Below are 26,978 nucleotides of genomic sequence, written 5' to 3' on the forward strand. Positions count from 1 at the left end.
TTTCTATTTCCAAGTGGTATCCCATTGTATGAATGTACCACAGTTTGCTTATTCATTCACCCACTGAAGGACATCTGAATTGTTTCCAGATTTTGGTGCTTATGAAGAGATGCAATCAATATTTTTGTACAGGGTTTTTTGGTATGTGTGAATCTAAGTTGTCACTGCATGCATGCATGCTGAGTCGCTTCATTTGTGTCCGACTCTGTGCGACCCCATGGACAGCAGCCCACTAGGCTCCTCTGTCCAAGGGATTCTCTAGGCAAGAATACTGGAGTGGGTTGCCATTGCCTTCTCCATTGTCATTGCTCTAGGGTAAATACCCAAGAGTAAGATTGTTAGGTCATATGGTAAATGTATGCTTAATTTCATAAGAAACTACCAACCTGTTTTCCAGATGGCAGTACTATTTTATAATCCTATCAGTAATGCATGATGTGATACTATCAGGTTTTCATTTTGTGTGTTTCTTTGTTTTTTAAGTCTCTCTAATAGGTATATAGTGGTATCTCTGTAGTTTTAATTTACAAGTAGAGGTATCTCCTTTTCCTAGTGGCTAATAATGTTGACCATCTATTCTTGTGCTTATTGACCATCTGTATGTCCTTTTTGGTCAAGTGTCTATTCAAATCCTTTACCCATTTTTAATTCGATTGAATTTTAAGATTCTAATATATTCTAGCCATAGACACAATGTGATTTGCAAATATTTTCTCCCAGTGGCTTGTCTTTCCATTTTTCAAATAGTGTCTTTGACAGAGCAGAAGTTTTTAATGTGAAGTCCAACTTACCAATTTTTTATGAGTTGTGATTTTGGTGTCATCTCTAAGAACTTTTTGATTCCAAGTTATGCGTATTTTCTCCCATGTTTTCTCCTGAAAACCTTTCAGACTGATGTTGTACAATTAGATCAATAACCTATTTCAAGTTAATTTTTGTATAAGATATGTGGGTTTAGGCCTAAGTTTATTTATTTTTGCATATTAAGTCCAATTGTCCTAACACCATTTGATGAAAAGAATTGCCTCTCTTCATTGAATTGCCTTTGCACTTAAAAAAAAAAAATGAATTGGTTGTACTCATGTGGGTCTATTCTGGGGCTTCCAAGGCAGCTCTAGTGGTAAAGAGCCAGCCTGCCAATGTAGGAGAGGTAAGAAACACAGGTTTGATCCCTGGTCTGAAAGATCCTCTGAAGTAGGGCATGGCAGCCCACTCCAGTATTCTTGCCTGGAGAATCCCATGGACAGAGGAGCCTGGTGGGCTACAGTCCATGGGGTCACACAGAGTCAGACACTACTGAAGCAACTTAGCATACATGAACGGTAATTGTCAACATCAAATAGAACTAACCTTTCAATTTTGTTTTGGAATAATTTTCTAACCTGTCACCCTGTGCTAGAAAAGGAGAAAACAAAGAGAAGAAACTTTTATGGAGCACTGTCCATGTCATATGCACTGGACCATGGGAATTTAATTTTTAAAACAATATATTCCAGGTAGATATTATTTTCCCATTTATGAAGATAAGAGAACTGAACCTCGGAGATTTTAATAACATGCCCAAGGCCACAGAGTTAATAGAGTCAGAGGTAGGACTTAACCGATCAGACCAACCCTCAAGCTCATGCCCTTTCTTCAACAGTCGTTCAACTTTTCTGAATTTTGGAGGTGTGGAATATGCCCGAGAAGACCTTGGATGCTCTGCTGGATTGAATTTTTAATATATCATTTATGTTAAAAAGAAAAACCCTCTGTGGTTTTCCAAAAGTCATTCTGTTCTCGTGGTTGATATGCAAGCATATTCTTATTTATAGTCTGAACAGAAGGTTTAGTTTGGCCTCTCGAAAAAGTGCCCAGTTAATAATCTAAGAGTAGATTGTCACACTGGCTACAGGAAGATAAATAATCAAGGATTATAAGTCTTTAATTTAATATAACTTATTCTCATTAATTAAATGCCAATTACCTGCTTGTCTTTCCTGGGAACTGGCCTTTGCAATTAATCTTTCCAGAAACGTTGTACACACATGCTCACAGAGGTATTAATATCACTCAAGATTTACAGGCACTGGACTCTTTGGCTTAAACCATCCTCAAACACTCTACACTGTAACCACAGATAATCGTCATAAATTTCCTGATCTTTGACCCAACCGGTTCTTAAATTTCCATTCCCTAACGGGCTTGAGGAGTTCGTATTTATCATACCGAGACGCTTACTTCTAAGGATCAACGCGTTCCAGCAAGGCTCTGAATTTCAGACCTCTGACCCATCCTCCTACTTGGGGCTTTGGTTAGTCACAACAGATGAGAATCCCTGGGGACTAAGAGAGTACTCTGTCCTCTGACTCTCCTCTGCAAAATCATTCAATCACAGACTCTATAACCTTACAAAGTACCTGGAGCAACCTGACCCCGAGGAAGCTTTTTGAATGCCCCACCTGCATTGGGGAGGAGGCAATGGCACCCCAGTCCAGTACCCTTGCCTGGAAAATCCCATGGACAGAGGAGCCTGGTAGGCTGCAGTCCATGGGGTCGATAAGAGTTGGACATGACTGAGAGACGTCACTTTCACTTTTATGCACTGGAGAATTAAATGGCAACCCACTCCAGTGTTCTTGCCTGGAGAATCCCAAGGACCGGGGAGCCTGGTGGGCTGCCGTCTATGGGGTTGCACAGAATCGGACACGACTGAAGTGACTTAGCAGCAGCAGCAGCACCTGCATTGATTCAAGCATTCAAGAGCAGCATACATCTGCTGCAGAAGATACTCCCACTTCAACCTTCAGCAGCTAGCTCTGTGTAGCTGCAATTTTTATGAAATTCTTTATCTTCTAGACTGCTTATTCCTTATGCTTGTACATAACCATATATTTTATAGGTGCTATAAATTTAAGTCTTGCAAGTGGTTGGTGATTTGCTTGGCAGACCTGACCTGGAATATGTGCCTTCTAATTCCGTATTTCAGCTCAACAAGACAAGGAGATGGAAGTGGAAACCATATTTATTGAAGGAAATCCCAGGTTTACTTGCAAGATCAAATTCACACCTTCCTAACATCTGATTAGCTTCTACTGTTACTTTAATATTTTGATTTGAGGGCCCAGAATAGAATTATCTTCATCTCAGTCATTAGTTGAATGGCCTTTTTTGTTTACTTATTCTTTAAAATTGTATTTAGAGTGTAAAAAACTGCAACGGAGATAAGTCATGAAAGAAGAATTAACATGTATTAATATGGAAAGTCTAATCAAACAATTTGATAATGGTAGTGCATGTATGCCAGGCACCACGCTAAGCTCTTTACATCCTTTTTCTCACCGCTCTCAACAATCTTGTGAGATGAGTACTATTAGCCCTTTCATTTAATGAACTGAGGTTCTGAGATTAAATCATTTGATTAAAATCTCACAGGTAGATGGTAGAATTCTGTTCTGAACCAGACCTTACTCCAAATCCCATGTTCCAAACTTGAAACTAAAAATGTGAGCTACTCCCCATCTCAGATTCATCTTTTCAACCACACACTTTGTGAGGTAGCTTAACTGTGTCACTAAATCAGTCTATTGGGAGTCTTTAATGTGGGCAGGGCTGAATATCTTACAAGAGATGTTTCATAGCTTATTTTGACCAACTCATTCCTTGAGAATGGCCCATTAATTCCTCCAGTTTGTAGGAAACAAAGGAAACAGGCTTTGGGATTTCTTAATAAGTCATTGTCCTTGCAGATAAACATGGTAATACTGATTCCTACCAGTACATCAAGGGCTATGAATTACTGCAGGTTTTTCCCCCCTTTTAGTAGCAGAAACAGGTTTGCTTCAATTCACTTATATACTTTCAAGCAATGTCAATGGTCAGGTTGATGAGTTAAGATGACAGGGCTGAAATTGTTGGGTGTCTTGAATAAGAAGAATGAACATTTGTCCTCATAAACATACTGCTCTGACTTAAACTCAACCTGTTGCACTCCTTACCCAAAGTGGGCCGCTCTGGGTTCTGCACAACCTTGGCTACTAATCAAGACAGACACATGACCTGGGGTAGACACATTGACTAGGAAGAAGCTGATTAGATGATTTTTTTTTTTTTTAACTAAGCATCAGATAGCAGATCCACGAACAACTGCTACTGAGGTGCCTGGAAATTCTTGGTTCATTTCTTCCTTAGGCTTACTAGTTTCTTGCTATTTATTATGTCTGTATCCTATAATAAACTCTTCTTTTGAGTAAATTAGAGTGAATTTTGGTTCTTTGCAATCAAACATCATCCGAACAAGAGAGATGTTTTAAACTTTCTTTAATATCAGAAACAACTCTTTGGAAGTATAAATGGGTAAAGGTCCATCAGCTAAAAAGCATAAAATGGTATGTTTCAGACTTGAAAGAGTTAACTTGCAAAGAACTAAGGAGTTGACTCCCTTCTCTTCAGGGGGGCCCAGATTAATTTTGGTGGGTTGTAAATGGTGTTTTTATTCAGGAGGCATGGGACATATGTGGTAAATGTGAGGACTGTCATATGTCTTATAAAGAGCTAATTGTTTGTGAAAGATGCTCTCTCTGTGACACACAGAAGTCTGATGTTCACTGGCTGCTGGCTCTTCTATAACAATTTCATTAAACCATCAACTCTTACACTAGAACATAATGCAACAGAGCAGAGACTGTCTTCTTTGACCTTGGCAAGATCTGGAAACATTAAAAAAGGATCAAATACTCTTTTTTTTTTTAATAAACAACTTTATGAAGACCTAATCACCCAGCATACTAAATTGAAGCACAGAACTTATGTCAACCATTTTCTCATTAACACTGTTGCTAATTTTTCATAGTGTATCCAATTTTCTCCATGTCTCAGACTAACCACTTGCTCTAATTTATTAGCTTAAGAATTGCTGAATTTCATAGGTAAGAAAAAATTATATGTTTCTCCTTTCTTCAAGAATTAGACTCCCATCCTGGGGAACTAAAATTCTTCACTCAAGGAGTCATTTTTTTTCCATCCTTTAAATTGGTATTTTATCAAATCTCTGGCCTGTGGAATGTTGGCAAGCATTCCCCAGAGTAGAATGTAATGTACTGTTTCGTGTCTTTGTTAAAGTCATTTTGCATTTATCTTCAGAATTATTTTATCATTTTATGAGCAGTTTAACATATTTACTCATGTGTAAATGGACAATGGGTGAAGATTAGAGAGGCTTCATTTGCAGTGAAGACCTCAGCAGAGTCTCAAACAAAAAATGGTTGCACTACCCGTTAGAGATTATAAATTGTGGATATCAAATTATGACCACAATCTCTAACCTTTAGATACTGCTTTTAAACAGAACAGGCACAATTTCTACCAAAAATGAATATATATTAAACAGGTATATATTTTTAAACAGATATATCTATCTTGATATCTATATCTATGTATCTATCTATCTACGACATATCAGCCTAAAAAATGGAGTCATAGAACTCAGTACTTTACTGGATAAATATTTAGAGTCTTGAGTTTGTAGTTAATTCTTTAACTGAATTACCTGGGAAATCCCATGGACAGAGGAGCCTGGTGGGCTACAGTCCACAGAGGAGCAATGAGTCAGATACAACTTAGCAACTAAACCACCACCAGAGAAAGTTGTGGACAGAAGTTTTTTGGCTGACTTACTGGAATAAAAGGGAGACACCCTAAAACTGTAGGAACATTCAGAAATCCCCCAAAGCTTTCAAGCAGTCCTAGCCCATGAGAGAGATATTCCATTCCTCATTATTTGGGTGTCCATTTCAACCTCACTTTGCAGACGTCAATGTTAATATTAACCAGAGGAGTTCTAAATCCTTGAAGAGAGAGTGCACTCATTGGCCTGTTTTAAGATGTATCATCCAAACAACAAAAGTTTAAAAGACCTAAAACTTTAATTTCCTAGATTTAACATTAGCCAGACCACTCCAGCTTACACACATGCACTCCTAACCACATGGTCCAAAGGTCAATTACTTCGTATTCATTTCTTTCTCCAATAAAACATGTTTGTTATCAAACACTAATAAATGAATGTACCGGTACCTTTGCCTCTTTATAGACATCATGGCTAAAAAATAAAAGTGATGAAATAAGTCATGGTCTGCAAAAATCACAACAGAAAATGGTGACTGCGTGTTACAGTGTGTTAAAGAAAAGGGAATGGCACCACTGATTTGATGCAGGTCACCTGGAGAAAAACTCATTTGCTCTGATGCAGGTTAGACCACTGTGGTTAAGGCTTCAGATGGAGCCTCTCTTTGGCCCAACTCTTCCCTCAATATTATGCTAAATATGGTGCCTGAGGAAGAGTGGCCACATGAGAAAATATTAGGGACCTGGTGCCTGGCTACAGAGGTACAGATTTGCATTTCTGCCCTCCATCTAACATCCCCCAAGTGCCCGTTACTGGCCACTAACACCCACAAAGTTATCTACTGGGTATGCCACTTCCAAACCTCCTTCCTCAAATGCGGTTTAAACAGAATCTTTTTGACTTTAGGTGAAGAGTAGAAACATTTTCTAACAAACTGAAAGAACTATACATAGATTCAACTGAAGAGTGACACTTAAGAATCTTACAAAACTTTCAGAGGAAAAGGAACTATATAAGGGGAAAAAATTGCCAACATACGGCTCCCTCCAGAATGCCTCTAGGCCAGTAACAATTACTTGGGGGACTATGAAAGGAGAATGCCTCTATTGAATTGCTTTTAACATTGGTGGAAAGAGGTGGTGATGAAGGGCTTCTTTAAATAGCTTTGAGAAGGCTGAGTTTTAAAAACAGTAGGTGATGTCCTCAGCATCCCAGCCAAGCTATTCACTGCAAATACCACCAACCAACCACAGCACAACTGGCATGGATATAAATATTGATATCAGTAAATCAGATACTGCTGAATCTACAAGTAGAGCTGAAAGAGCCTGCATCTTGTCACTTCACTGGAGATACATGATTTATCTCTTGGGAAGAATCTTTGTTAAAAGTAACATTCTTACAAAATAGCCTTCCAAGTGCCATTGTGTTGATTATGCTAGAAAAACCCATCATATGGACTGTGATGGCAGGGGCAGTCCAGCTCTCCCTGTCTCCTTACAAAAGCCAGCAGACTTCATATGAATCCAACAACCAGATGTCCTAACATTAGAGAAGATAAATCCATCAATTCAGTTTAAAGAAAGAGAGCAAAAGACATATACAAGTCACACCTATTGGTCTCAGAAATCCAAAGTTGATTGATTTTTGAACCTACACCTCTTGCTTTCTCTCCTTATTCTCATTTCCTCACCCCTACTTCACCTTTATATTGAATACATTTCTCAGCATAATTTCTGAACTCAAGCATATTGTATTGCTATCTCTGGATGCTGTACACAGAGACTTCATCTTTCTTTGGGAAGATGATCTATTCAATAAAAAGGCAAGAGAAATACAGTGCCAATCTACTATAGTTTCTGACTTTTCCTAGAACATACAGCTTTTGCTTATAAGATGTGAAACCAATGCATTGCTCCCAGTGCAATCAGTGGTCTTATGATTAGTTCCAGATTTTTTATTTTGGTTATTCAGCCCTTTAGAAAACAATGTAAGGGAATTCTTATCCTTCTGTACACCTTATTTCAATTCCACTTGTACCCAGAAATATAGCCAGTCAAGGAAAAGGGTTAATTTGTTATATATATGATGTAGTATTGTTGACATACAGTCTCTATCTTTCCCCTCCTTTAATACAGAAACACAGTGTGATGATAGCCGTAGCCGATTAGCACTATAGCCGTAAAATTGATTCCAACACATTTTCTCAGGTGAAAGAAACCCTCCATGTTATACTTTTCAACTTTTTGAGATAAGAATTAAGAAGGTAAACATGCTATTTCAAATCCTGCCGTAAGTTAGTAGCACTGCAGACAGGAGTAGTACTGTGTTCAACATTCCAGGATCTCTGTACTCTTAAGATACTTCAAACGTTTCATCTTTACGGTCACCATCAATCAGACAAAAGCTTTGCAGTGTCTGAGTCAGTACCAAGTCTGATTTTGAGAATGCCATTCTCTGCCTTCTCTCAAGGAAACTTTGGCAGATAAAAATGATCTTTTGTTAAAAAAATTAATTAATCGACATATAGTTGTTACTAGGTTTCAGGTGTACAACATACAGTGATTGGATATTTAAATACATTAAAGTCTAGTAACCATCTCTCACCAAACAAAATTGTAATAGTATTATTGACTATATTCCTTATCCTGCATATTACATCCCTGTGACTTATATTGGAAGTTTGTACCTCTTAATCCGCTTTATGTATTTCACCCAGCTCCTCACTCCTCTCCCCTCTGGCAACTGCCAATTTGCTCTCTGTAAGTCCATTTCTGTTATGTCTATTCATTTGCTTGGTTTTTTAGATTCCACATGTAAGTGAAATTACATAGCATTTGACTTTTTCTCTTATTTCACTTAGCATAATATCCTCTAGGCCCATCTACATTGTTACAAATAGCAATATTTCATTCTTTTTATGGCTGAGTAATATTCCATTGTGTGTGTATGTGTGTATGTGTATCACATCTTTTTTATCCGCTCATCTATCAATGGACATTCAGAATACTTACCATATTTTGACTATTGTAAACAATGCTTGCTATGAACATGGAGGTGTAGGTATATTTTCAGATTAGTATTTTTTTCTTCAAGTAAATGCCAAGATGTAGAATTGCTAGCTTGTATAGTGGTTGTATTTTTTACTCTTTTGAGGAACCTCCCCACTGTTTTACATAACGGCCAAACCAATTTATATTCCCACCAACAGTGTACAAGGGTTCCTTTTTCTCCCCATCCTCCTCAACACTTTCTTTTTGTTGTCTATTTGATGATAACCATTCTGACAGAGGTGAGGTGATATCTCATTGTGGTTTTGATTTGCCTTTCCCCAGTGATAAATGATGTTGAGCACCTTTTCATTTGTCTGTTGGCAATTTGTATGTCTTCTTTGGAAAAATGTCTATTCAGGTCTAATAAGAATTATCTTGATGTTCCTGTTTTTCTTCCATTTCTGCATCAATGATGTGCAAAACTCTGAAGGGTTAAGGGCCAGATTGTCTCCAGCCTGGGAAGCGAAGTTCAAGGAAGTGGGACAAATTAAAAGAAGGAAGGGAAGGGCATTCATGCATGTCATACCCTTTCTCTTCCTGGTGAATGTGAGTTCAAGAGAGCTCATGGGGGAATCTCATTACATGTTCAAATGTCCTTACATAGCATCAAAGGCCAAGTCCCAGTTTCCACCCCCTACAACCCAGCCCTAAATGATTACACTCACAGGAATGCGAGCTCTTATATCTGAGAGTTACAAACCACAATAGACCCCTGGATCAGCTCCCCAGGAAACACTGGTCAGGAGGATATCAGTGCAGTCCAGGCCAAAGTCACCTTTCAATACAAGTTCAGAGCAGCATAAAGAAACATGTGCCAGGGCAGTATTTCTCCAGGGAGCTATTTCAGATTCCATATAAAAGTAACTTGTGGCCTTGGATAAATCATTCCTTTCACTTATGTGCTGAACGGGAGAAAACAAGTCAACAACTGATGCATGCAAAAGCACTTGGAGGTGATGGATGAAGACATTATGGTGCATTTTGTCAATGGCATGCCATTAGAGAAAACCATTTCATAGAGTAAATTAAGAAAACAAACCAGCTACGTGACACACTTGGAATTGCCAGACTGGTTTTTCTCCTCCAGGAATGAAGCTGCATGGGATGGACATTATCATTATCAATCAGACTCCCTTTCCTGGGGTAGCTGCCCGTGCTTGTCTGGAGCTTAAACCCCGGTGAGCACTTCCCCAGAATGATGGCCACTCATATAACTGGAGAAAACTGCATTACAGACTCTGATTTTTTTTTACTGCTGTCTTGAACTCTTATTTAAATCGCTTATTGTTGTTTAACTTCATGTGTCAATATCTTTTTTTCTTTTTAGGACCAAAATGACTTTTCATGCCAAGAACTGGGTCTTACAAAAGAAGCTTTTTGGTACATCACTGGGCTTACGGTGTCCAATAAATATTTATTGATCTGATCTGTGATTAATTTCTTCTATCTTTCTTGCAGACCTGGCTATTTTCTGCCAAACAATTTATTAAGAAAGCATGTCTTTGGACCTAGATGCTGGGAATGCAGAGACAGAAGATCTTGTCACTGATCTCAGGAAGCTCACAGGCAGACAAGCAGTGATCTGAATGTCCTACAGGTAGATGTGTGTGTAGGGTGAGGGGGTGGCTATGATGGTATCAAGGGTGGGGGGTATTCTGGGTAAGGATAAGGGAACTCAGAAAAGTTTCCAGGAAATATGAGGATTAAGTTGTTGCTACTGAAGCATTATTGCCAGTATGTGCAAGGGCATGTTGGTGAGCCCAAGCATGGAGCATTCGGGTTCCAAGTCATTTGCTATTTCTGGAGCTCCTACTGAAAAGCTCGGCCTTGGATTTCCAAGGTCATCCACTAAGGCTGGGGCAGAAACAGGCTATGAAATCACAGCCCCTTCCCTTGGTAAGTGGGCTCTGAGAGCATTCAGATGCACCTCATGGTAACTGTGGCTTCATAAAAATCAAAGCTGATTGATGGGCGCAGGCTCTCCGCTCTGAATGTTTAGTCTACTTGTGCTTTTAGTACCACTGTGGCCACGCTTCCTAATGGAAATGCATTTTTCTCTCTCACCATTACCCTGATATAGATGCTCTCGGATATGAAAGGCCTTTTACCTCAAGATTTTTGTCTTGTAAGGCATCCCTAATTCAGGAAGGAAATAAGAAGGGGTCGAGAAGAACCTACCACAAATGTTTTGTCAGGTAGCTCAGAGAGGGGGAGAGAGACAGGAATTTAAAGAGCTTGATTTATGGCTGGGCTTGCAGCTCTTTCACCCTGACTCAGGCCAGTTCAAGGAATTCACTTGCTCATGTCAAGAGCTCTAACAGAGAAAAATAAGCTTCATGTTTCTTTCTGCATCTGTAAGAAAGAATGATGGCTGGCAGAATAAAATCTTCCATTTTTAAATAATAGCTCACTGGGCCCAGGATTCTCTGATGTTATATAAAACTCTGACAAATCCACTGTCAGGTAGGAAGTATTCCCATTACCCAGGTGTGGAGCCTGAGGCTGAGAGAAGTGAAGTATCACATCCAAGGCTACCCAGATGGCCAATGACAGAGCTGGGATTTGAAAACAACCATGTCTGGTGCCAAAGCTGGGAGCTCTGACCCGCACCCAATGTCTTACAGACTGGACATGCATATGCATGTCAAAATGCATGATGGAGAGCAGTCCAAGTTCAGAGGTAGCAAAGGCAGAAACCAGGCACCCATCTCTTCCAGTAGAAGGAACTGGCTGCCCATCAGAGAAATTGTAGGTGGACAAGTTGAAGGGGAAAAAGTGAACACTCATGGGAACACTTGGGGGTCAGATTCTGAGCTTTTTTCAAGTAATCTAGTTTAATAAGCCCCATATAGGCCACTTGTTCTTGGCTACAAAATTACATTATGTCTGGCCAAACTCATCTCCCCATCTTCGATTAGTCCTGAATATCAAGTTGAGAGAGTGGTTTATGTTCCAAGTTAAGAGTTCGAATGTCAATGCAGGGCTATCTCTTTGAATTTGCTGTGTGAACACGGTGGTGCCACGGACCCTCTCTGAACGTCTCACGAGCTGCAGAAGTCATTTTATACAGGCATCCAAAGAGGCTTCTCAGAGAGGCTTTCCAATTAGCATGGTTTTCTCTTCCATGGAAAGGAAGGACAGAAGTAGATTGGTAGAGGTGACATTTTGCAAAGGAAAAGAAAATAGCTTTAAACTTCTGAGTCATACATGCAGCAATCCTGCTTCTTCACTGCAAAGTAGGAGAAAAAACGTTTTGTGTTAAGAAGGTGATAGCCAGAAGTGGGCTTAGAGCCTTCTATGAAACCACTCATGAAGACTGTCCAGTCCAGGACCCCTCCCCACTTCCAATGACCTCCTGCCCCATGCCCAGCAGTATTTCCAAATGCCTCAGCTCAGAGCCGAATTCTCAAAATTCACTTAATCTCTGAACTCACTTTGGTTTAATAATTAAACAAAAAGTACCTTAAAATTTTTAGGAAAGTGGGAATGAGAAGGCATGAGAAGGGCATGAAAAGACACTGGAAAAGCAAAATACTATGTGGATGGTAACTCTATCAAAGCAGCACATTCTTGCTGGATGAGGGTTGGGGGAGGGGGACATTATTCTGGGCACAGCAAGTGTTTTATCAGCAATTGACAAGTCCCCAATCCTCCCAGCTTCTGTTTCTCCCTACTTAAGACCTGGGTCACAGTATTTATTTACTTAAGTGATGGAGATGAAGGCAGGCTTAACGCTGGCCACCTGTCAGAACAACAGTGACCTGCCTCTTAAGGGGATTTTGGCATCCCCCAGCATCTTTATAAGACAAAAGGAGCTGGGGAGAAAATGTAGAGAAAAATTCGCTAATTGAGCTTTCAAAAGATGGTGAGATGAAATGTAAAGACCCAAAGGGCAAGAGAGGCTAAGATCCATGGGTGCCGTTTAATGCGACTTGAAAGAATACAGCCCCCTTCCTGTTCTGAGATTAGATGGGATTTTGCAAACTAAGATACCCAAACTGAAAAATCAGTCTCCCTGATCTGCCTCTAGCAAATGCCCTTGGCATTCTTCATGTTCTTTTTTTTAATTTATTTTTTAATTGGAGGAAAATTGCTTTACAATGTTGTGATGGTTTCTGCCATACAACAATGCAAATCAGCCATAATTACACATATATCACCTCCCTTCCCTCCCCACACCCCAGCTCTGCAGATCATCACAGAGTGCCTGCCTGGCCTCCCTGTGTTAAACAACAGCAACTTCTTACCTGCTATCTAGCTTACACATGGTGGTCTAGAATAATGGAAATAAAAACAAAAATAAATAAATGAGACTTCATGAAACCTAAAAGCTTTTGTACAGCAAAGGAAACAATAAGCAAGATTAAAAGACAACCCTCAGAATGGGAGAAAATAATTGCAAATGAAACAGCTGACAAAGGATTACTCTCCAAAACATATAAGCAGCTCATACAGCTCAATGGGTAGAAGACCTAAACGAACATTTCTCCAAAGAAGACATATTCTTGTAAAGAAAGATTCGTTAATGGTTTCCAATGACTGCAAACAGACACGCTTTCTTGGAAACAATGCTCTTGTAGGTGAGAAGTCGACAGGCAGGTCCTGCCTGGAGAATCTCAAGGCGGCACAGGAGATGGTGTTTAATGAGCATGTGTTACCACTTACTAAGATGCCAGGCAGTGATCTGCACATCACGTAACGTAGGCCAACAATGTACAATGACGTCGTCATCATCACCATCACCCCCCTTTTACAGGAAGGGTGAGCACCCAGTCAAAGGTATCGCGCCAGTTTGAGGGGAAGCCGGGCCCCGGGGAGCCAGGCGCTGGCTCTAGGCTCTGTGCTCTTCTGCACCACGCCGGGCTAGGCTTCAAGTGGGAAGGACGTGGTGCAGCTGGATGCAGTCATGAAGCCCTGTGCAGTGCGCGTCAGCAGGCCCCTGGGTGAGGGACACGGGAGTGCCCCCGGCCCCAGCAGCCTTCCATCAGCTCTTGGACGGCATCCTCCTTTCTGTCCTAGAGGTCGGGTGATGAAAAGGATATTGACTACAGAGTCAAATGGACCTTCCGTTTCCCTAGAGAATGACTTTCAATCTTCTATTTTCCTAGGGAAAGTGACTTAACTTTTGGAGTCTCAGTTTCCTATCTAAAAAGTGGGGCTTATGTAACCTCTCCCAGGATTCTGAGACCCTGATGCTGGGGAAGACTGAAGGCAAAAGAAGAGGGGGGCGGCAGAGGATGAGATGGTTGGCTACCCTCACTGACTCAATGGACATGAATTTGAGCAAACTCCAGGATATAGTGAAGGACAGGGAAGCCTGGCGTGCTACAGTCCATGGGGTCGCAAAGAATCAGACACGAATTGGCAACTGAATAACAACAGAAATAAAATAGGAAACCGACTCAGCAGAGTGCCTGGTGACAGAAGGATAGAAAGTGCATGATGTCTAAGAGCTATTTCTGATGTTTCCTTGTTATAAAGCCCAGCAAAGAAAACGTCTGGCCTTGGGACAGTCATCCTGGGCCCCCCCGGAGGCAGTTCACACATATGGAATGGTGAACCTGGACTGGCTGAAGGAAGCTCTGTCTGAGCCAGTCCACCCCCTAGATTAACAGACTGGGCTGCTTCCTGCCCCCACACAATGGAAAGCAATTTTAGTTAAGTGCTTAGCTTAATTAGTGTCCAGACGTGTTCTCAAGGGCTGGGCACGCACACTTGTCATCGCGATCATCCACCTGTCTCTGGAGAGCCTGCTTTTCCAAAAGTCTGGGCCTAACTCCCTACACTGTAACCAGCTGAAATTCCCATTCGGTCAACGCTCAGCTCAGCACCCAGGGAATGAGCCTGAAATCACCACTGTCTTCTGCTGATGCAGTAGGTCAAGGAAGCATGGTTAACCTCCACAGCACATCTCAGCTACTAAGGTCATGGACCACTTCTGGCTCTGGGTGGCCACCCAAGACACTTCATGAGTAGTAACAGTATGAATCTGAGCCAGAATTCTGGCCTAGGACATTCTCTGTAATTTGTTGGTACTGAAATCAAAGAATTCTTTTTGTGGATTATACCAAAGGATGCCCAGTGGGTAGGAAGGGAGGAAGATGTGTCAGAATGCTACAATCCAACAGGCACTGGAATGCAGACATATGGGATATATTGCAGATTCAAGATCATGCTGCTTTTCTTTAATGGCTCTCCCAGAGAAAATAAAAGAGATGAAATATGGTTTTCCCCACCCGGCCCCCTGCTGCCTCCTGGCTGCCACATACATTCTAGTGGTGCGTGCGGGCTTAGTCTCTAAGTCATGTCTGACTCTTTGCAACCCCACGGACTGTAGCCTGCCAGCCTCCTCTGTCCATGGGATTTCCCAGGCAAGAATACTGGAGTGGGTTGCCATTTCCTCCTCCAGGGATTCTAGTGGTGGACATTATTTATTTAAAAATAAAAAGTGAGGGGGGGATGGTGACTGCTCCTGAGGACCTAAGACAGCATGCATGCAGGGTTACTCTGTTACCCACTGGTTTGTCTTCTCAATACCACACACATGTCCACAACAGTCCCTCTTCTGCACAGTCCCTCTGTTCCTATAGAAATCACAATAGCTAAAGATGAAATCCTCACCCTCTGAATTCTACAGCAAGACAGATGACAGCATGATGGAAGGAAAGAGTACGCTGAGTGCCTTATCGATCTACCTGCCAGCCCGTGAATGGCAGGTAATAAAAATTTATTGAAAATTAGAAAAAAAAATTCACTTATTCTAATTCCTCTGAAAGGGAATACCAATGTTGCATATGAATAAATCCCTCTTTCCCCAGAACTAAACTACCACCCTCCCACCAGCCAACCCTCCAAACAGCACAGATTTAAAAATCTTGCAATTTTATTTGCATATAAAGGCCGCTAGATATAGAATATCACAATAAATTTAAAGAAACAACTGCTTTCCTAAATTTCATTAACAAGATAACATAAAATAGAATAAAGCTCAACAGCATTTACAATGGGAAAACAGAAATGACTATTAGCGACAATATTTTGTGCTAGCGAAGATTGCATCAACACACAGTGCAAAATGGGGGGGTGGGGAGGGAGAAGGATGTAAGAAGACAATTCAGGGTATTTAAATATAAAGGACAACTAAGCCTTATTTTAGTTAGCTTCCATTGCATCCATTTAAATCTATACACGCCTGCGAGTGTACCTAGATTTAACTCAAGCTCTTTAAGACCTTGAGTTCTGAGAACATGCGTCATCTCCTTCGGACTTCTGATGCTCCACTATCAAGCACCCCTTTACAGTTGTACTGTCCTTGGCAATATTAAACTCCTAACTTAGTCATAATACACAAAAAATATTTATATATATAAACCCATATTGAAAAGGAGTCTGCACGCTCTTTTTTTAACTGCATGAAATACCTGCTCTTGACAGATTCCATTTCCATATTTTTAAAGCTAAAATAATTTAAAAGAAACAAACAGACGATGAGACCTTGTATAACCACAATATGGATCTCACTAGCTAAGCCATCCTCTAAACGAGAGTTGTTTTTTCCCCTTGACACCGCTTTATAGTGAGAGTGTGAAGGGAAGTCTTTTCCACGCCTACTTTTGTTGCAAAGACTGCTCTAAATCTGGGCCACGTCTGCAAAAAAGAAGCATTCCCAAGAAAAACAACACAACAACAACAAACATCATAAAAATAAAATACTTCAAACAATACTCTTAAACTGTTGTGCAAATATGGGTGGTTTTTAAAACACTGCCTACCTGCTTAATTTCTTTTTTTTTTTTTCCAGCTTAAAGCATATTAAAATAAGACCTTTTTCACCTTTTCAAAAGAAAGCTTGGCTGTCCTTTGGCGAACACTAACAATTTACAATGGCGTGGCCTTTGAGAAAACAGAAGTCATTTTACAAATTCACAACGCTCTTTTGATTCGAATGGATGCCCCATTTAAAAAAAAAAAGAAGAAGAAGCATAACCTCTAGCATCATTTGTGTTCCAGCAATTTACAAAAAGAACTCACAGGATCTGGAAATAAACAAGGAAGAGAATGTAAGTTTATAATTAGAAAAATGGCAGTTTTTTTAGACCTTTCCTCACATTCCAATTGGGTGTTAGGAGCTTCAGGAACCCTGTGGGTTTGGAAGGTCAAATATAATTGGAGGGTTGGTCGGTTGAAAGCTGACTGTACATGCTGAGGCATTGATGTACGTTGTGTAACCGTCGGTCATAATGCCATAACCTGTGGAGAGAGAGAGTCACACTTACTGTGAAATACACAAATGACAGTGACTCAGTGCAGGACTGTCAGACAAGGAAAGCAAAAAAGTCTTGCCAGTGGGCAGTGAGATGAAATTCAGTGGAGCCCCCTCTGGATGTTACAGCTTTCAGAAGCTGCCTCCCGATTTTATTTTCTTTAAAGGGGGAATCCTCTACTTCAAAGAAAAGTGATTCTTTTTAATTTATTTCAACACTCGATTTGTAGAGGAGAGGCTGTGATTTTTTTTACTAGTGAGAATAAAGAAAAAAACATTTTTGCCCTGTTTTTTTCAAATATGATTTTCATTTCAAAGCCCTGTATTAACTATTGAGTTCCAGGGAAGAAGATGAGTAACGTGAACTCCTCAAGGGCGAACACACCCTTCACTCAGCCCCAAATGGGCTTCAAGACAGGCAAGACTCAGGCAAGGTACTGTATTGGGACTTGGGAGACATGAATGCCTAGCTTCCTTATCTATAAAATAAGCTCTAAACTGCCTCAATGAAAGTTAACAATAAGTCAACTTATTAAAATTAATTCATTTGGCTCCGCTGAGTCTTAGTTGCAGCATGCAGGATCTTTGGTTGTGGCATGTGGGATCTAGTTCCCTGACCAGGAATCAAACCTGGGCCCCCTGCATTGGGAGTGCTGGAATCCTAGCCACTGGACCATCAGGGAAATTCCAACATTAAGTGACCTTACTGTCAACTACAAATTGGGGCTTGCCAAGGGCATTTGCCACCTGCCTCTGTGGAAATAGAATCCTGTGTTGCTGCAGCTGCTGACTTTTGACATGCCCTGAAGGCAGGTCAGGATGGAGAGTGAGGCACTCTGTGCTCCAGGGAAACTGGTGGAACAGGTCTTTAGATAGTTAAGATATTTTCAGGAACTGATTTCATGACCAACCCTCTGTTGTTCAGTCGCTCAGTCGTGTCCGACTCTTTGTGAACCATGGACTGCAGCGCTTCAGGCTTCCCTGCTCTTCACCATCTCTGGGAGTTTGCTCAAACTCATGTGCATCGAGTCGGTGATGCGATCCAACCATCCAACCATCTCATCCTCTGTCTTCCCCTTCTCCTCCCACCTTCAATCTTTCCCAGCATCAGGGTCTTTTCTAATGAGTCAGCTCTTCGAATCAGGTGGCCAAAGTATTAGAGCTTTAGCATCAGTCCTTCCAATGAATACTCAGGACTGATTTCCTTTAGGATGGATTGGTTGGATCTCCTTGCAGTCCAAGGGACTCTCAAAAGAGTATTCTCCAGCAGCACAATGCCAAAGCATCAATTCTTCAGTGCTCAGCCTTCTTTATGGTCCATCTCTCATGTCTGTACATGATTACTGGAAAAACCATAGCTTTGACCACACAGACCCCAACCCTTGCATCTCTTCATATCTAGAAAAGCACTAAATCCCTTCATGGTGACATCAGCTCCTCGTGACTAGCAGAAAAGCTTTTATAAAGTAAATGCTTGATTGCACCGAATGCCCCCTTCACCAAAATCTTATATATTGACGTTCCTCTACTACCTCTTTGGAACAGTCTCTCAGTTATCTGAGGTGCTGTCTCCCAGGCTGCAGTTTTCATTTTGCCCCAAATAAAACTTAAGTCAAAACTCTCACGTTGTGCATCTTTTTAGTCAACATTTTCTTACTTGAATTGTGTGACTTTGATGCTGAGTTCCATTTTATTCCAAAGAATCAGGAAATAATCAAATATCTGAAGTCTTCCTGGGGAGCTCAGCAGTAAAGAATCTGCCTGCAATGCAGGAGACTTGGGTTCAACCTCTGGGTCAGGAATATCCCCTGAAAAAGGAAATGGCAACCCACTCCAGTAATCTTGTCTGGGAAATCCTATGGACAAAGGAGGCTGGTGGGCTACCATTCTTGGGGTCGCAAAGAGTCGGACATAACTTAGGAACTAAACAAGAAACCATCAAATGTCCAAGTGGTCTGGACAGATGCCACCATAGGACACTTCTTCCTACACTTCCTACACCACTGGACACTGGCTCAAGCGAAAACACTTCCCATAAGCAGTATAAATCTCTTGTGACCTGTGAGAAGAAAGCTAAGCAGGTTTCTCTGGGTCTTTGGTACATATATTCATATCTTTTATAAATTTCAACATGTTGAAATTTTTAGCACGTTTGCAGATTCGCACATGTCCCTGGATACCTTATATTTTGTCTTACAGCCTCTGTAATTAAGTTTGTAATTCTATGTCGGTATCAGGTTCTTATGGCACACAAGACTACATCTGTGAAAAAAGAAATTTATCAGGACTTATACAAATAACTGATAAGGCTTTTTTTTCTTCCATTTGCTAAAATTTCTCTAAATAAGCCTGTGGAGAGCTTAATGAGGGTCAATGGGAAAAATCTCTTAAGAAAAGAAAAGAAGCATTTAAAATGTGCACTGTTTAGTTCTGGGGTCATAAAGTCTTGTTATCTCTCTCCATCAAGAGGCTGGTATTTGCCCTCTCTCTGCCCTCTTCAGCTGTCTTAAACGAATAAAAGCGAGACAAGTTTATTTGAATATGATCGCCTTCCTTTTAAGCAAGTTTATTATTTGGGGACTTCAGTGGAATTCCTCAATTGTCTGGCTATTTTAAAGCTAATTAATGACTTTTTTTTAAAAGGATAAAATGCAAACTTGTAGGTGAGGATGCAGAAATTCATAACTGCTCCCCAGAAATGCTATTTAGACATGATCTTCCATCCTTCCCCTACTCCCAGCCTCTATCAGGCCTTAGAGAAGTGCCCTCCTTTCCAAAGAGTGTGGTTAAAAGTCAGGGCAGGATGATATCTGCTCTCAGGGAGCTGGCCCCCTGCTCTCCATCCACACAGCTCGTGCCTGCACTCGGAGCAAGCTGGATTTTCTCTGGCCCCAGTAGGATGATTTTCAATATGCTGTTTATCACCCACCTAGCCAGGAAGCCACTAGATTGAGGACTTTGCAAAGAAAACTTTGGTTTTTCGCAGCGTCAGGCCTAAACTCCTCACCTGCAGGTTCATAAATAACTTCAAAGTAACAGCCGTAAGTGAGTGAATATGAGGCTGCCCACATACACACACTCATTGCACACAAACATATGTAACCAGGAGATGATGGTACAACCACAAAACCTAAGGCCTGTCTGTCCCAAGGCCCAGGGACCCCCGGTTTGAAAAAGTGAGGAGAGACAAAATCTAGGGCTTCCAGTGAGGCTTTCAGATTCTGTCTGTGAACTTGACTTCACAGCTTACCCTGAAAGGCAGAAAACAGCAACTTGACCAGTTCCCATGTAGGGGACATTTAATTATGCTGTTTAACCTCAGCCCCAACTAATAGGATTGATGATTTCTGAGAAGTCTGAAATGGTTTTCTGAGCTTAGTAAGGAAAAGTCTACCTGCAAATGTGTAGGTTCTGCCACTTCACTTCTATCTCTTTCATTGCATGGGCAAAGTTATTAATATTTTTTGGAGAATGTCTTGTCTTGTGTATATTCCATATGAACTGTAATATTTGTAGGTAGGAAAAGGCCAAGGACATTATTTAGTCTAAAATCCAGGCCACTTCTTCTAATGCTCTTGAAGAGAAATTCTGTCCTTTATTCCGTCAGTACTGCTCTGCAACAATGGTTATCAAACACTCTTTATCAGAGTCCTGAGATTCCAGAAGTCATCTGGGGTTAGTGATGGGTTTCCCAAAAGGTGGACCAGACTTGGTTTCTTACTCTTTATGGAGGAGGGCATGGCAACCCACTCCAGTATTGCCTGGACAACCCCCATGGACAGAGGAGACTGGTGGGCTACAGACTATGGAGTCGCAAAGAGTTGGACATGACTGAGCGACTGAGCACACATATTCTGCTCAAAAGAGAGCAGTTCACAAAATACTTCTCAGCCTTATATGCAAGTGTTTCTCATAACATTTCATCTCATTGAAAGCATTCCACAGGTAAAGAGTTTGGAAACCACCACTCCAGTTATTCCCAGTAACTAAGGTCTCCATTGTGAAATGAGTTCATGGATAATGACTCATAATGTTGTGAACCCCTTTCTTCTGGTCTTACCTTCATGGATTCCACCAAACACATGGAGTTTGGGCCGGACTCGCCTCTGGACTGTGTTTAAAAGCTCCACGCAGCCCACTCTCTGAAGCTCCTTTGGAACCCAGTCTCGAAAACCTAAGGGTAAAAGGCAATCAATACTCTTAATTTTCTGTCTTCAGGTAAGGTTTCATTTAGACTTTCAGGAAGCCATAACTCACAGAAGGTTTATTACATTATCTGTAATCCTAGCCTCCCCATTAAAGCTTACAATGGCTTTTAAGGAACTTTTCACTCGTTACTTTGTCTTCTTTAGGATCTTGATTTTTTTTTTTTTTTTTGGTTTCCATTTTTTTTCTTCCGTTAATTAACATTTTTCCCCCCTGTGAGGGATTTGATTTATTCAGCCATAGGCTTCAAATCTTCTTCATGGGCCCAATGACATTTATTCCCGGCAGTCCCATACTCTCTCTTTTTCTCAATTCAGTTGCTTTCTTTTTTAAAAATTATAGCTCTCTTAGAGCAGTCTACTTCCAAGATGTAGACTTTAAAGAAGAAGGGCTGGGAGGGACTTCCTATAAACTGGCCACAAGATACCTTATTCTCTTTATTTTATTTTTATTATCATTTTTTATCTTTGGCAGCACAGTGTGGCATGTGGAGTCTTAGAGTTCCCTGACCAGGGATTGAACCCATGCCCCCTTGCAGTGGAAGTACAGAGTCCTAACCATTGGACCACCAGGGAAGTCCTTGTTCACTTAAACACATCAACTCTTAACCCTTGGTGGTTCCTGATGGCCCAAGCTTGGGAATGCCAAGCTCTTCCTCTGGTCTCCTCTCTAGCAACTGGGCAGCCACGGTGACCCATGGTAGCATGCAGTAAGCTGGGGCTGATGGACTACCTTCATGTAAAAACCACTTAGTTCTACGCCTAATGCAGAAAATCCATAAAAACTGACATCAATTATAGCAAAAGTCAGCTATCTGAATGATTATGGCCCAGAATGGAATCCCATCGCCTCAGCGGGATGGGGTGTTAAGAAAGCAGACAGGCCAAAAGGCTGTCATAATCAGTGGGAACACATGCCATAGCTCCATTAGGTGATTTCTACCACTCAGAACTGATCAGGCAGAGAGGGAGAGGCCAGCTCACTCCACTTTGTTTGGCAAAACAGTAGAAATGAAGTTTCAACATCTCTATAAAGACATGCTGACTGGGGAGTGGCCAGAGAATGTGGAAAAGCATGGAATACAAGCAAGGGGCCCTAAAAAAAAATTCAATCAGAGATTTAAAAACTTTGCTAATTAGAGGAAAAAAAACTTTAATCCACAGTGATTGGGATATTCCCTCATGGATGTATTTTTTTTTGAAGAGGGAAAACATCTCATTTCATATATAATCACCTGAGAAAGTGTCTTGCTCGCACCATAATAATGAAGTCCCATGTGCCATGCTTCCTTTCTTAACAGGAAAAGATTCAAGGCCCCCACATCCACCTCCTACCTCCTAGTCCAGAATGCTCACAAGAATTCCCAGTAACTACACCGATAAATGTTCAGCTTTAACTAATGAAAACTTTGACCTTTTATTAATAGGGCTTCTCTGATAGCTCAGTTGGTAAAGAATCCGCCAGCAATGTAGGAGACCCCGATTCAATTCCTGGGTCGGGAAGATCCCCCTGGAGAAGGGAAAGGCTACTCACTCCAGTATTCTGGCCTGGAGAATTCCATGGACTGTATAGTCCACGGGGTCGCAAACAGTCAGACATGACTGATCGACTTTCACTTTTTTTTTTTTTCGACTTTCACTTTTATTAGTATTTTGGAACTCTCCGATGTAGATCTTACTCTGCTCCATGCACAGCCGCTGTCTGGGTTACTCCATCTTTACTACAAAGAGAGGGATGGTAGGCTCTCTATTAAGAGTTCCCGGATGGGGGTGGGATGAATTGGGAGATTAGGATTGACGTATATACACTACTGACACTATGTATAAAATAGGTAACTAATGAGAACCTACTGTATAGCACAGGAAATGCTATTCAATGCTCTGTGGTGACCTAAATGCGAAGGGACTCCCCCGCAAAAAGAGAAAGATGTACATGAGTAGCTGAGTCACCTTGTTACACAGAAGAAACCAACACAGAACTGTAAAGCAACTACACGCCAATAAAATTAATTAAAAAAACAAAAAGAGTTTCTGGAATGTATGAATTCTTTGGAGGTCAGAATTCAGACCGACTGCCACTTGCTTTTGTACCAAAGTTAATGACTTTGTTAACAACACATCAATTGTTCTGTTCAAAATTATTTTCCAAATCATACTTCAGGCAGGTAAACATTTCTGTGCTGAGGATGCCCAAGTCCCTGACAGTAAACAGCCTTAAGAGTAAGATCAAGCCCAGACCTAACTAGGTTACTCAGGGAAAGGATCGAGTTGGCTAGGATTCGGTCTCTAGTGTCTCTCTATTTAACTCATGCTGAGCAAAATATTTAGCCAACAATTTAATGACTTAGTCTCCAATGATTGCAAAACAGGGAAATTAATTACTTATGACTTGATAAAGGTTACTGATAAGTATAACCGTGTAAAGTGTGGAGGAGGTGGGGGTGGGGTAGGGAAAAAGCACAGGGATGGAGATTCTGAAGCTTCGAAAAGTCGGGAAGCGCTGATCTTGTGCCAATCTGTATAAATTCCCTGTCTGCAACAGAACTGGCTCCTTGTCTTGTTTTCCCTTCACTCCTCTTTATGAAAATGTGCCACCGTGGCTCATGCCCTGGTCCTCCCTTCCGCTGTTTCTTTGTGAAACACACAGCACTTCCCTTGTCAGGGCAGGAAGGCAGCGCTAAGTGGCATGGGTGGGGAGGGGGTAACATCTACGAAGATTAAATTCACATCAGGGGATGTGCGTTAGGGATTTTTTATTTTTCAGGTTGACAGAGGAGGGAAGTGACATGGGTAGTAACCCCAAACCACAGGAAAAAAATTACAAAAATCATTTATTTTTGCATTGTTTTCCCCCTCTCTCCAAACCAAGAGGATCAAGAACACTTTCCTAGCACTGAACATTTAACAATTTAAGACGATAGATTTCATGTTATCTGGTTTTTAATACAATTTTTTTTTTAAAGAGGAAACTCTCCTACTAAAAAGGAAACATCTGGATTGACTGAGAATGCCTTCGTTTGGACAAGGATGTGCCAGCATAATAGACACTCAGTAGATGGGAGGATCAGGGTGGTAGTCCTGTTTGAAAAGGGGCTTCCCAGGTGGTTCAGCAGTAAAGAAGCCGCCTGCCAAGCAGGAGATGTGGGTTCTATTCCTGGGCCAGGAAGATCCCCTGGAGAAGGAAATGGCAACCCGCTCCAATATTCTTGCCCACGAATCCCACGGGTAGAGGAGCCTGGTTGGCTATAGTCCGTGGGGTCGAGAAAGAGTCAGACACGATTTAGTGACTAAACAACAACCTGCTTGAAAAATATTCTGTGGCTAAGCCAAACCACTAACGAGCACATGAATCATTAGAAGATAATTATATAAATCAAATAATCATCTTCTGACACACAGTCTGGGTAACTGAAGGTAGCTATGGTGCCTACTGGCAATCTAAACCTGGATGCCTGTTCACTGTATCCATAAGACCCAGCATCTTTAAGTAAGGTTCAACATACTGCGCTCTGCTTAGTTGTGTCCAACTCTTTGCGACCCCATGGATTGTTGCTCACCAGGCTCCTCTGTCCATGGGGATTCTCCAGGCAAGAATACTGGACTGGGTTGCCATGCCCTCCCCCAGGAGATCCAGGGATCGAACCCAGGTCTCCCGCATGACAGGCAAATTCTTTTCTGTCCAAGCCACCATAAGTCCTTACTTAACACCTTAGCTTAAAAAGAGAGAGAGAGAAAAGATTCTTTTCCTGTATAATTAGCTCAGTGCTAAACTTTTAAAGATCTCCTATTACATGGAAAAGGAAAATGAGTTCCTTTGAATGAAAGATTCCATCATTTCATTACCATTCAAAAGCCCTGTGATTGGGAGGTCTGTGTCTTCCTTCTATTCCCCACCCCACCCCCTCACTCCAAAGTGAATACAGTTCTTAAAATAAATGATCAAGCTCAAAGGACTGTTGTGCTATATGCTCATTTGATTTTTTCCTGACTTGACTAAAATCAAAAAAATTTAATTTCAAGAACACCTGTAAGCCCAGCAGAACTGCTGAGTTTAATTATCATACTGGGTTTCTTTAAAGACATTGACTTTTCTTTTTTCGATCACTTTTTTTTTTTTTTTGGAGGAAAATGATTATGTCCCTGAAGCATTAGTCATTATGCTTGGGAAAAAAAGGCATCACAGATAACGAAAGGACACCTTTGCTTCACTTACCTAGAGGAGGTCCGTGTGTCATGAGTATGTCAATGCCCTCGGGGATGAGGTTCCACTTGTCCAGCAGAGACTGACCTCTGGGCAGGTTAAAGCCCCATCCATTAAACCACGGGGTCCTTTGGGGGAGATAATGTACATGGTATCAGGCCAGCAGAGCCACATTTCCGCTCTACACTACTTCTCTCTCACACATTCATTCCCCTACGGTTTGCATTGCTCTCTTTTCTCTTTTTGATGGTTGGCCCTGGCAGCAGGGTGCTTTTTTGTTGACTGCTTCAAAACCAATGCATCTGAAAGCAAGTGTGAAGCCTCCGAATTGTTCAACTAGAAAGCTGCACAAGAGCCTTTCCGGTGGAGACTTTCCCAGCAGACCTCTATCAAAATCTTAAGAATGCTTTGTCTTCCCCCAAATCTCAGTGCTTCGGAAAGATGCCCAAGCCAGATCCGAAGCCTGTCCCCTCTTGCTGCAGTACCTCAGGGCTCAGAAATTTCATCAGTCTCCCTCCTTCCTCACCGTCACCATGGAAGGGCTTCACCAGAAAGATTCTTACTGAAACTCTTGGAGAAATAGACAAGCGCTCTGAAGGCAGAAACCTGTGCACTTAAGAGATGTCTTGAACATCCTGGACTTGAGAATGCTGAAAAAAGTTGGGAGGCGGGGTGCTGTGAACGGTGAGAAGGGACACAGGGAACAAAAACTCAATGTGGGATTTTCCCCCATCACCAAAAGGAAGACTTCTGGGGACACCCTTGGTCACTCTGGAATCCATTCTCCTGATACCAAATGCATGCATTCCACCCTCTCAGGGATGTCTGCTCCAGGAATGAGTTTCTGAGATTGATGTTCTACATAGAAATGATGGTGTCTTTGTCCATCCAATGAGAATTTCTAACTAGAGCTGAAAATGTCTCTATCATTTATAACAGGAGAACGATCAATTTTTTTCTATAAAGACTACAGGCTAAATCACATCCGCACTAAACAGTGCCCAGTGCTGTCCTTTTCCCAAACATCTAGATGGGACCATTATTTTTCAAAACCACTTCTCTTTTGTGCTGCAGGAAAATTCTAATTTACTAGGGTATACACGTCAAAGACAAGTTGGTCAGTTTTCTGGCTAAGCCCAACTCTTCCCCTCAGCTTAAGCTGCCCCATCCATGCCCACTGAGAGAGGTAACCCTGTGTACAAGGGCACCCGGTTTGTCACAGCTAACAAAATGGGGGCATTAGTACTTAAAGCCAGTCATGAGTTAGACATCAGTGACACTTAAAGCCAGTCATGAGTTAGACATCAGTGACTCTCAAGACTCTGCACTCAGAAACACTTAACCATCGTTCTTTTGGGGGTGGGTGTGCAGAGTCAAGGGGCTTTCCAGGTATCGCTAGTGGGAAAGAACCTGCCTGCCAATGCAGGAGGCGTAAGAGTTGTGGGTTTGATCCCTGCGTCCGGAAGATCCCCTGGAGAAGGGTGTGGAAATCCACTCCAGTATTCTTGTCTGGAGAATCCCGTGGACAGAGGAGCCTGGCGGGCTACAGTCCACAGGGTCACAAAGAGTTGGACACGACTGAAGCGACTTAACACACACACACACACAGTCAAGGCCAGAGGTGGCAGAACGGCGTCTGACAGGCTGGTGC

General features: G+C 41.5%; 1 protein-coding gene and 1 non-coding gene across 5 annotated transcripts in view; both read right to left on the reverse strand.

Moving 5' to 3' along the window:
- Window positions 1–15,344: 15,344 nt before the first annotated feature.
- MPPED2 (metallophosphoesterase domain containing 2) overlaps window positions 15,345–26,978 on the reverse strand; it is a 197,350-nt gene continuing 185,716 nt past the window's right edge. For all 4 annotated transcript variants that reach the window (XM_043482793.1, XM_043482795.1, XM_043482794.1 and 1 more), the window contains exons 5-7: window positions 25,340–25,455; window positions 20,982–21,095; window positions 15,345–16,908 (exon numbers count right to left, since the gene is read on the reverse strand). In XM_043482793.1, the coding sequence (XP_043338728.1) occupies window positions 16,790–16,908; window positions 20,982–21,095; window positions 25,340–25,455 (349 nt within the window). In that variant the 3' untranslated portion in view covers window positions 15,345–16,789. The remainder of the gene's footprint in view (window positions 16,909–20,981; window positions 21,096–25,339; window positions 25,456–26,978) is intronic.
- TRNAG-CCC lies at window positions 17,531–17,604 on the reverse strand. Its single transcript has one exon. It is a non-coding gene; the product is annotated as a tRNA-Gly (tRNA).

Source organism: Cervus canadensis, chromosome 11, assembly GCF_019320065.1.
Source record: "Cervus canadensis isolate Bull #8, Minnesota chromosome 11, ASM1932006v1, whole genome shotgun sequence".
NCBI lineage: Eukaryota > Metazoa > Chordata > Mammalia > Artiodactyla > Cervidae > Cervus > Cervus canadensis.